This window comes from Filicampus tigris, chromosome 5 (genome assembly GCF_054856515.1).
Source record: "Filicampus tigris isolate MCC_2025a chromosome 5, RoL_Ftig_1.0, whole genome shotgun sequence".
Lineage (NCBI taxonomy): Eukaryota > Metazoa > Chordata > Actinopteri > Syngnathiformes > Syngnathidae > Filicampus > Filicampus tigris.
Genome location: NC_141221.1, coordinates 18,361,158 through 18,372,339, shown reverse-complemented (window position 1 = coordinate 18,372,339; position 11,182 = coordinate 18,361,158). Strand labels below are relative to the sequence as shown.

General features: G+C 39.7%; 2 protein-coding genes across 2 annotated transcripts; one reads left to right on the top strand and one right to left on the bottom strand.

The window, feature by feature from the left end:
- Window positions 1-1,699: 1,699 nt before the first annotated feature.
- On the bottom strand, window positions 1,700-4,766 carry lsm1 (LSM1, U6 small nuclear RNA associated). Its single transcript, XM_086031657.1, has 4 exons — window positions 4,608-4,766; window positions 4,414-4,482; window positions 4,131-4,246; window positions 1,700-2,188 (listed from the first exon to the last, which is right to left on the bottom strand). Exons 1-4 carry the CDS (start codon window positions 4,651-4,653, stop codon window positions 2,018-2,020), a joined length of 402 nt encoding a protein of 133 aa, XP_085887783.1. The 5' UTR covers window positions 4,654-4,766; the 3' UTR covers window positions 1,700-2,017.
- Window positions 4,767-4,918: 152 nt separating this feature from the next.
- Window positions 4,919-10,947, top strand: bag4 (BCL2 associated athanogene 4). Its single transcript, XM_086031656.1, has 5 exons — window positions 4,919-5,950; window positions 6,887-7,006; window positions 7,430-7,654; window positions 7,811-8,080; window positions 9,390-10,947. Exons 1-5 carry the CDS (start codon window positions 5,948-5,950, stop codon window positions 9,852-9,854), a joined length of 1,083 nt encoding a protein of 360 aa, XP_085887782.1. The 5' UTR covers window positions 4,919-5,947; the 3' UTR covers window positions 9,855-10,947.
- Window positions 10,948-11,182: the final 235 nt, after the last annotated feature.

Here is an 11,182-nt window from a genome sequence, read left to right as displayed (position 1 = left end):
AAGTCAACCCAAACATATTTTTTTCAAGAATATGTTCTATGCAGGCCCACTAGTTGAATCATGGCATTCTAATAAATACTGTATTGTGTTTGTGGAATATGAATTAAGCAGCAAAATCCACCCCTTTTTAGCCATCTCAGGGGGCAGCCATTTTGTCACTTCTGTCAACTGAAAACGACATCACAACTGCTCGGGGCTCAGGTAATGGCCTTGTTTGTATCTAGTGCAGGGCATTGTGGGATGCATGCCAACGTCCGGAGCACTATCGTGTTTTGTACTTTATTACTTTTTACAAACTATTTTGATCCACACTCTCTGCATGTATACTCTCTCACTGGGGTTAGTACCGTGGTACCACTCCATCAGTACCTTGTTTTCCGTACCTTGTTTACCTGCTTAGTGAATGTCTCAGGCAATAGAGGCCCAGTAAGGAGAAGGAGCCAGATGGACTTTCATGTAAAGACAAGCCCCTGCCCGGCATGTACCACCATCAAATTGAATAAGTGGCTGACATCGAGAAAACATACCAGTGGCTGGAAAAGGCTGGACTGAAAGACAGCACAGAGGCACTAGAATCTAGATGGCAGACACCTCCAAAGGTGCTTCAGAACAACTAGGCCAAGATACTGTGGGACTTCCCCAAAGATGGTTAAGAACAACTAGGCCAAGATCCTGTGGGACTTCCAGATCCAGACTGACAAACTGGTGATAGCCAACCAGCCTGACATAGTGGTGGTGAATAAACATCAGAAGACAGCAGTCGTGATAGATTTGTGGGGCCCATGGTAGTTGTTGTTGGACAATGTTGGGTACATAAATTGATGACATCCCTGCTCCTCAGATTTACAATCCTGAATGATAGCAAAATCTGAAAAAAGGAACATGAGAAGTTGGAGAAATACCAAGGGCTGAAGGAAGAATTTCAGAAAATGTGGAGGGTAAAGGTAACAGTGATGCCACTAGTGATCGGGGCACTGGGGGCAGTTACCCCCAAGCTGGATGGATGGCTCCAGCAGATACAGGGAACAACATCTGACATCTCCGTGCAGAAGAGTGCAATACTGGGAACAGCTAAGATCCTGCGCAGAACCCTCAAGCTCCCAGGCCTCTGGTAGAGGACCCGAGCTTGCAGGAGATACCACCCAGGTGGGCAAGGCAACGATTTTTACATTTTTAAAAAATATATTAGGGATAGACTGATTATCGGCTCCGATATTCTGCATTTTTGACAAATATCGGTATCTGTCTTTTTTCTTTTAAATCAATCTAAAACTGTTAACTTCAAGGAACTATTTATGTAAATGTTCAGTTAACCTTATAAGAGATTCTACTGACCCTGCTGGAGCTTTTTGTCTTTATTTCAAATCAAAACAAAGATAAGTGAAATTTTAACATTTTTGTCATTTTGAAATTTTGGAGAGCTTATATACAACTTAAACATTTGTGTGTGAGTGTGTGTGGGTGTGGTACGGGCGCGTTACCGTTTCAATGTGGAGTTTTCACAGGGGCCAGGCCTTTACATTTCTTTCCCCTGTAATAAAATACTTATTATTATTTACTTAGTATTTTTACTTGGGTTGTGTTTTTGAGATGAGTTCTGTTAGTTATTACCATTAAACTGAAAACACACTAGCGGTTGGTGCTTCTTCCAGAATTGATATTTATATTTACAATGGCAAGGGAACAAAGAGAGCCATGATTAAAAAATAAAATTTTAATGAATGATAGCCATTACTTTGTGTCACAAGCAGGTCTTTATATCTCCAAATACAAACACTTGATTGAGTAACACAAAGTGCTGCAGTAAAATAATTGCTTCCATAGTGAGCCACAACAAATGGTTTTGCCACCGTTGACCTGAAAACTGAGAGAAGTGCATTCAAATCAAATTTATACAGTACACTACAGTAAGGAGGCAAAATAAAATGTTGCCTTGTGTTCATAAAATCAGGTTTTCAAATTCAACTAAGATACCAGTCTGATACAAACTGAAACAGCTCATGGGCTGTACGCTGTGTTAATATTCATCCAAGTTATCAGCTTTGGGGATAGAGAGGCCTCTTTCTTTCAGGACCTGCATCTTCACTTTCTCCGTCTCCTGCTTAGTTTGCTGCTTCAATCGCTGCTCTTCTAGAATCTCCTCAATGGAGACCTGCTGCAGGACTGTGTCACATGGTTTATCCACATCCTGAAATAAAAGATGCATCCTTTAGGCACATGTCCTATTAAGCCATATACCTTTACACATACAGTACAGTAAATGAGTAATAAGTAATAAGTATAAACGTTGCATAAAAGCAAGAGCACCCAAATGAAAATACCTTATAGGAATTTGCCCTATGCACTCAAAGCTGTTGCAGTTGAATTTTTCTGACAGCTGATCTTTAGCCATTTAATTCATCCATTTTCTTTTGCTCAGGTTTGGACATGATTTCAAACTCAAGCCCATACTTCAGATCGGGTAGCCGGTGACACATTTTACTTGCAACCAAACATCCCGTCCACACAGGGCAGTGTTATCACAAAACTTTATTAAAATCTTTTAATAGAACGTAGAGGAGGTGGGAGCACAAACATTGACAGGTAATGTCCAGCTGTCCACTTTTCTATCACTCGCAAAGCAGCAATCATTATTTTTCAAATATGAGGAAAATGTAGAATAAAAAATGGTGAAACAACTTGGCATTTGGGGAGAATTTCTTAATTGCATAAACAATGTACATTATACACATGCTTAACTCTATAAAAAACGGATCTGTGGGGCTACCAGAATATGTAACATGCAGTGAAACATCAAAACAAACTCCCCAAAAGTGGTTCGGGTGCAACCAAAAATTTCAAGTAAAATGTGTCGGAAAGGTCAAACAAAACCGAGTTCATCATCATGCATGATGCCATGCTTCATGCAGGAGAGATGAGACACTGCCAAACTGCCAATATCAGCAAGACCGATAAAACATCACTAGGAGACGCTCTACAAACAGCTTTCTTTCTCTTGTGTCGGGGATCTTCAAAGGCCCGTATAGCTTTACAAGTAGTTTGACGGTTTTGTAAGGTGGATCAACTACTTTCTTGACAGGAAAGTTACATTTTGTGGAGACATTGGGCCTGAATACACAAATTCCCTTAATTTCTTCAGATAAATATCACCTTGAAATTATAATAACACCTTGGAAGTCGACCATCATTACAAAACATTTAGAGCTATGACTGTATTATATTCAATCCATCTACTAAGGTCCACATCCTGGCATGTTGGAGAAGTAAGGCATTACAATTTACAGGTTTTAATTTTGAATCTTCAGTGGCAGGAAGCAATGAAATACAAATACTTTGTTACTGTATTTATTAGGGATGTCACAATATCGGCGATATCGTGATATTGCGATATTAAAATTTCCACAATATATCGTTGTCATCATGTCACGATATTAATAGCAGCAAATATGTTTAAAAGCCCAAGTTGTTTTCCATTTGTGCAGTTCCAGCACCCTCTGGTGGTTTGTTTAAAAGTACAGTTTAATTTGATGCCACTTATGTTTAGGATCCATGCTAATCGCCAGATAAAGAGGAACATAACATTTGAGACATGGAGGATTACGAACCAGGAACCATTATCAATTACAGCAACAGATTCAGAGAAACAAGATATTTCCCATCTATGGCCTTACTCAGGAGAATTGTTTTATGTTGTCATCTCCAAGAATGATCTGTGGCAAATGTGTTGCATCTTGTACCAGCCAAAAAACTGATTTTGCCATTAAAAATAAAATATTTTTGCCTGAAAAAAAATGTGTTTCTTTTTTCCAGTTGTTATCATGAACTAATCAGCATTTTTGTTACTCGGGTCACAATTATAGCAAAGCTCTAGCGAGATCTTATGCAACAATATCTATGCAAGAAGTTGTAGGAGCATTAATGAGTTTGTTTATATCATTTTTGTTGGGACGACTTCATTTTCAAGTCACCTTTTGAGAGAGTTGAGGTGTGAAACAACCGATACAGTGAGACGTCAGATTCCATGCATAACTAAAAAAGTGAGTGCATACGCAACTTTTTCTAAACTGTGTACTTTGTGGATGAGTGAAAATGACTGACGACGATGGGAGAAACAAAAAATGCACACGTACTATTTCGCCAAGCAGCACCACATTTTCTCCTCGTACAATAAAGATGCCTCTGGGGATGTCACCAAATTTCTTGCCCACGTGGATACGTTCAACTGTCTGATGGAAAACTAAATTGGCTGAAAGAGAATTTAAACTAATTAGGTGTGCGAATTTTACACAGCAGCAAGTGGCATCACATGTACGGAGTACGCTCTATGATTAGGTCTAAATTAAAAACATTCGATTGTGTTATTCACGCGCCTTGATGAAAACCAATGGGCAGGTAATTAAAAAAGAGACGTACCGAATTGGTCAATGCTTCTGAGATACCCGATTAGTGTTCTACCATCTCGGAGGAGAACCAGATGTTTTTCTGTAGAGTACAGTTAGGGCAGGACATTATACAACAACATGGACAAAGCTAATGTATCAGACACAAAGCCAATTCTTCATTGTGATGTGTCTTTCTACGAGAGTCGATTCTCTTCTCACACTTACTGTCGATCTCGTCTATGAGACTAGCCGTCCCCGGTACGTAGTTCATCTTGGAATCTTGGAATCTTGGATTCTTGGAATCTTGTTTGCTTGTTGCCTTCTTATAAGTCGTAGCGTCAAGCCATGGATATTTCTTAAGGTTTCTGATACGGAAGACGACCGGAAGTGTTTTTATAGGCACCAGGATTAAACTTCCGGGTAATGTTGAACTCTTTTGGCACATCGGTAGATACGACACGCACATACGCAACCCCCCCCCACCCCCCACACACACACACACACCTTTTTGAGTTGCGTGCCTAAGACGACTCTATGATAGGAGGGGAAAAAGCGCCAGCGCATTCCCTGTGTGGACTACAAGAGATCCAACAATAGAGGATGCCGGCACGTTGTACTGCATGAAATTTCGCTCAACGTCGTACACTTCCGACAAGGGAACTGGGAATTAAATTTCTAAGGTTCACTTTACGGGTTTTATTTATTTTATTTATTTATTTATCTATGTATTTATTTATTTATCAAATGTTCTATATTGATAACAAGCGTTTTTCAATGACGAAATAGTAAGCCTAATTAAAAATGAATTAGATTTGAGGAGGTTACGACTGAATTTCAATGTCAATCCATTGACTTTAATGAAAACGTTGTACCTCCCAACATGGCCGTTATGTAGGAACAGCGGTTAGCTAAAGCACGTTGGCATATCCAACCTTTTTATTTGTGTCGATGGGCGCCGGAATCCTATAGAATATTTGATGGCTACGTTGAGGATGAGGATGCCGATTAATGTTTTAAATATGAGGTTTAAAAAAAAATACAGCTACATTTGAAGTAGTATTATTTTTTTCCCCGTAACAAAGATTGTTTATTTAATTAAGGGTTTACTCGTCCACGTATTGAAATTTGGTAGATATTTTTGTTAAAAGTCAAGATAAAACATCAACTAGATGATATCAATAAAATAGTAGAAGTATAAAAATCTAAAGTTAGTGTACGTATTGTGTACAGCGTGACTGTCTGTTTGTTCACGCTGTTACACGATGTCCTTTAAAAAAATCAGAGTGGTTTCTCTTCTGCATTATTCGCCATCCTCATTAGGGTAAACAAGCTGACGTGAATTCACAGTGTCGTCAGCCATTCAATCATTTCCTGATCTTTATCAAGTCGTCTGCACTTATCAGTCCCTTTCACTTGTCTGTCAAAATAGTAATTAAAGCGTTTCTATATCACAAGGGATTGTCTTCAACAGTTGCGCGTTTAGCTTTAACCGTCAAATGAAGTGAAATCTGCCTGGCCCTCGAGTTACAACTTGGATAATAACCTCGGAAACTGCCGGAAGAAACATGGTGAGTCAGACTAATGCATCAGCTGTGTATAAATGTGGCATTTGATATGTTTTATGTTACTGCTTTAGGCAAACAGTAGCTCGCCATGGTAAAGCTCGTTCCTATACTAGCTACGTGACTAACGGGCTAACGCTGTTATGTAATAAGTAGCGCTTCCTTGCTAGCCCAGCTAAGTTTGTTGCTAGTCACGTTTACTTTTACGTGACAACATCCAGAATGCTTTACATTCTAACTGTCTCTCCATGGTCAAACTGTGCAGTGCTATATACATCTTTCATCTGGTATAATGAATGAGTCGGTGACAGATTGTGTACGGATGTGACATAAAAAAATAAATAAACCGAATGAAATAATGATTGATTGATGTTTTTTTGTCGTCAAGACCAACATCACTGAAAAGAGCTTGAAAAAAAGACGTTTATGTTTAAATAGTGTTAATATCTAAAGAATAAAGAAGTTATGATATTTTAAAGACCAAAATGACCCTTCTTTCAAACTCAATACTGCCCTTTGAGAGAAGACACCACAAGAAATTCTACAATTTCACAAGCTGAGTAATACTAATTATAACGAAGTTATTACATCCATTGATTAGTTCAGAACGATCCATCCTCTTCGGCCCCAGACAAATTGGATGTAACTTCGTTTGCATGACCGCTAATACCTCAAAATTACATGAGATATGTCAATATAAAAAAGCAAGCTACTTTTCAACTCTTTTGGAGGGGTCAAAGATGAGTTGTCCCGCCATGCCTGCGAGAAACATCCAAGTACTGCATGAAAATCATCAAATCAAAAGCAAAGCGATATAGGAAATTCCATTGTCCATTAAATCTAAATATCGATGTGAAAAAAAAGAATTAAAAAGAGGTCACAAGTGATGGCGGAGTTGGGTCCATTTTCATATATGTGGATTATGTCGTCATGTGTTCTCAGGACACGCCACAGTATCCAGGATACCCATCACACTACTGGTACCCTCAGTCTCACTCCACGGGACACTATGCAAATACCTATCCCTCTGGATCTGATGGCCAGCCACAGTATAATCCACAGGTATGTTTTGTGTTTGATCATAACTTGATGTCAAAGGTGCAGAAGTATCCTAATCACAATCTTTTAAGCCGTCATTTACATTGTTTTACCTTGAACTTCTGTATTCCAAACAGATTTTTGACGATAAATTGACAGTTCAGAATAGGGACAACAACTTTGTTAGTCGTTTTTATATTACTGTGATTAAGATCGTTAAAGGTTTTAAATTAAACATCGCCTGTATAATTAAATGTTTTGTTATGGCAATTTGCAACAGTGTGACACTGGAGTGGATAATTATTTCCTATGGGAATTATTGTTTTGAAAGCACAATAATTTAGAGGCCCACAAGAAACTATATGTGACCTTGGACCTCTCACATAATAGGAATCCTAGGTTGCAGAATATTGCAATTACTCAATCCTCATCCTCTACCTTTTTTAGGTCATTTCTGGAGGTTATCCAAATGGCCATGGTGTCTACAGCCCGGCACAGAGTCAATATTCAACGAGTGGTTTCCACCCATCCAACCCATTCTACTGTGCTGACCCTCAGAGAACGCCTCCAGCTTCGTACCCTAGTCAGAGCTGTCCTGCAGAACAAAGCAGTGGGCAAGCTGGACAGCCACATTCACAAAGCCATCACTATCCGGGTATACACTGTCAGGGGGTAAGGACATTTAAACACACAAATGAGGTCAAGCAGCCTTTAGCATCACCTCAGTAAACACAGGATTAACACCAAGGCCATTTGCATTATTCCTTCTCATGGAATTTATTTTATCAGGTGGTGCCAACTAACTTTGTGTCACCTGTCTGTTGCCAGGGTCCTGCATATGCTCCGGGGCCATATTCCCACTACAGCGATGGTGGTCATGCAATGCCTCCAAACACGCTATATCCCACAGGCCAGTCTCTGCACACCACCCCCCAGGCTGAAGCTTGGGCACACCCTGGCACATATGCACCCTCACAGCAGCAATGGCAGCCAGGCCAACAGCTTCCTCCAAATCAGTATGGAAATCCTGTACGTCCACTACACCCTCCAGCTTGGCCAGGGACTGGAACTGGTGCACCACCACCATACCAACCCAAGGTGTGAGCAACTGGAATATAATTTGTATTATATATGTCAATGTAGGGCTGGGCGATATGACTGAAAAGTACATCACAATAAGTGTTTCATATTGGCCGATATCGATGTATATAGAATTTTTCCCTTTTTTTTTAAACTATTGAAAATAAATGACCCGAAGAAAAATACATTTAGGTTATTTTATTTTAACATGATACTTAACCTTTCATAAGAGGTCAATGTAACTATGAATGAGTTACATCGTGAGCCCGCGAGCATACCGCACGGCCGCCGGGCCTGCGAGCAAAGCACACGGCCGCCGGGCCTGCGAGCAAAGCACACGGCCGCCGGGCCTGCGAGCAAAGCACACGGCCGCCGGGCCTGCGAGCAAAGCACACGGCCGCCGGGCCCGCGAGCATGCTCCGTTGAGTTAACAGCTTCTTCTTGTTGGTTTAAATGCTTCTTCCTCGTTGGTTTAAAAGCTGCTTCTTCTTTGGTTAAACGCTTCTTCTTCATGTTTGGAGGCAGAAGCGCGCTGCCTACATCACGCACCATGCTCTGCGATCGGGTTTTTATTTTTATTATTTTTTTATTTTTCTATCGAAATTTTTATCGAAGGCGTTTTCTATTGGTATCGATCACGTGTCAATCGCGATACATATCGATATCGAATTATTGGCCCAGCCCTATATCAATGACATAACGTTTTTGACACAAGTCAGAGTTTGCATCTTGAAGGAACTACAGGAACGTAAACTGACGGGTTTTCCCCATTATTGCAAATGAACATGATCAGCTAGAAATAAGCTCTTGCAAAGTGGGAAGTTTGAGTCTTTCAGCCAAGGTACCAATTGTAAGCTTTCATGTAGTTCTTGAAAATTTTGACAATCAAAGTCAGGTGTCGTCTCATGATGTGTTGCCACAAATAAATGTGCTTCAGTGCAAACGGACACAATGCAGTGTGAGTGCAGGACTGTGTGGGACCAGAAAGGTAGAGTTGATTATATCACATCACGGTACAATAGAATTGAGGTAATGTTGTTACACCATAAAACTTAGCAAACTATTTGGACAAAGTAGAGAGTAGAAAATATAAATTTCCATTTTCAAATGTAGGTAGTTCAGTTAAAAAGTGGACAGAAATATAATCCTGAACACAGATACCTGAAAAATTGGTACAGTAACAAAGTTGTTTTTCTTTATTACTTGTTTCCAACCACTGTAGATTTTAAAACTACACAGAAGGTTTCAAAATCTTATTTCAGGTCGAATGCAGTAATGTTCTTTCATTATGGAAATGTAAAATAGTGTTGTGTTTGTTTCATTTCAGGACCAACAGCTCCAGCGCGCTTCACAAGTGGGACCTAAACCCAGGCCGACCACATCCCCAAATCGCACCAATGGGAAACCCACAGAAATTACTTCGCCTCCCCAAATGTACAACAAAGCAGGGCGAATTGATCAAAATCACTCACAAGGTGAGCCCCCACCCTCAGCACCCACCCAATCTCCAGCTCCAGGAAACGCTGGACCTCAGCCCGTCAGCAACAACCCCAGTTTAGCTCGGGTCCAGCAAATCATGGCGAGAGTGCTCCTTCTTCAGGAAGATGTTGATGAGTTTGTGGGGAAAAAAACAGACAAGAGTTATAGATGCCTGGAGGAACTTCTAACCAAAGAACTGCTTGAGCTGGACTCTGTGGAGACTCAGGGACTTGAAAATGTCCGTCAAGCACGAAAGGAGGCTGTGCAGAGGATCCAGGCCATTCTTGACCACCTGGAAAGGAAAGCTTTCTAAAGTGGATCTTGAACCAGTTTATTGGGTCTCAGATCTTATCGGCTTCTTCCAGATCAAATTTTCAAAAATGACCCAGTAGGATGTTGGTTTGTGTGACACGTTGCCAATGATGTAGATCAACAAACCGTTTTTTGTACATATCGTAAGGAACTTTCAAATCAATCGGTGACTGAATTTTGATTTGTGGTATTCTGAATGATGAACGGAAGAGGGAATGATTGTTACCAATACCACTCCCAAACTGTTGCTAATCTCCAACAAGTGATTCAGAGTCAAGTAATCACCCAGCTGTCCCTGCTTGTGTGTCAGTTTTAAAATGGTCATTTTCTCCTCACAATATGCACATTGCCTTAACTGCCCATGAGTGTTTGTCACAGTCCAGTTGCATGATCACATAGTCATCGATACCTGTCAGAGACTATCACAGTACTGTAGTTCAGTGTGTTTTCTTCTCATTGTGCACTGCCTTGCATGCACAGTACTTTTGCAACCTCTATGACCTTATAATTGAACCATTAAGGAGGAATGAATTTAAAAAGCAAAACAAACTGTAAATAACTGTCATTTCTTTGTTTTTGGCTGTGATTTTCGACCAACATCTTATAATTAAATTGAAATGCAAAATCTTAATCCTCATACCTTCAAGCAATGAAAGTGAATTTTCCCAAATGTCCATTCAAATTGTGAAAACCCCATTTAATTTGTCGTACATTTGTGTTTGTTAAAGCACCCAAGTCAAAATCTGTTTGTTCTGTCATTGATCTCGTCATATTAGTGCAAGGTAGATATTTCCCCCTGAAACATTGTGTTGATCATAACAGCGTGCCAATATCGGGGGATGTGTAATATATGTAGGAAAAAAGTAAAAGTATTGCATGGAAAATTTATCATCTGTTTTATGTATTCATTTTCTTGTGCTATTACATGGAGCCCAAATGTAAAATGTCAGCTGTGTAATGCATGTTTCCAACACAAGATGGAAATATTTGGCTAATTTAAAAAAATGAATGAAACAAGTAAAGAAAAAAACAATAACAGCATTTGTCGCAGTTGAGATTTTTGAGAAATATTAAAATATGGATTATATTTTTAACTCTGGTGAAATTTGTCATTCTTACAAACTTAAATTGTGATGTAATGAATTGCCACGTGAAGCAGATTTTAAAATGTTTGCGTTTTGAAAAACAAAATAAGTGTTGCTGTATTTGTGTAAACTGTTGCATGGCACTTTCATTGCACTGCATTGCTAGTGAGCATTCTGGTCTATAAATAGTATGCTATTTTGTTGCAAAAGCTCAACAGTAGAATCCCAAGTGTTGGGGGCAGGA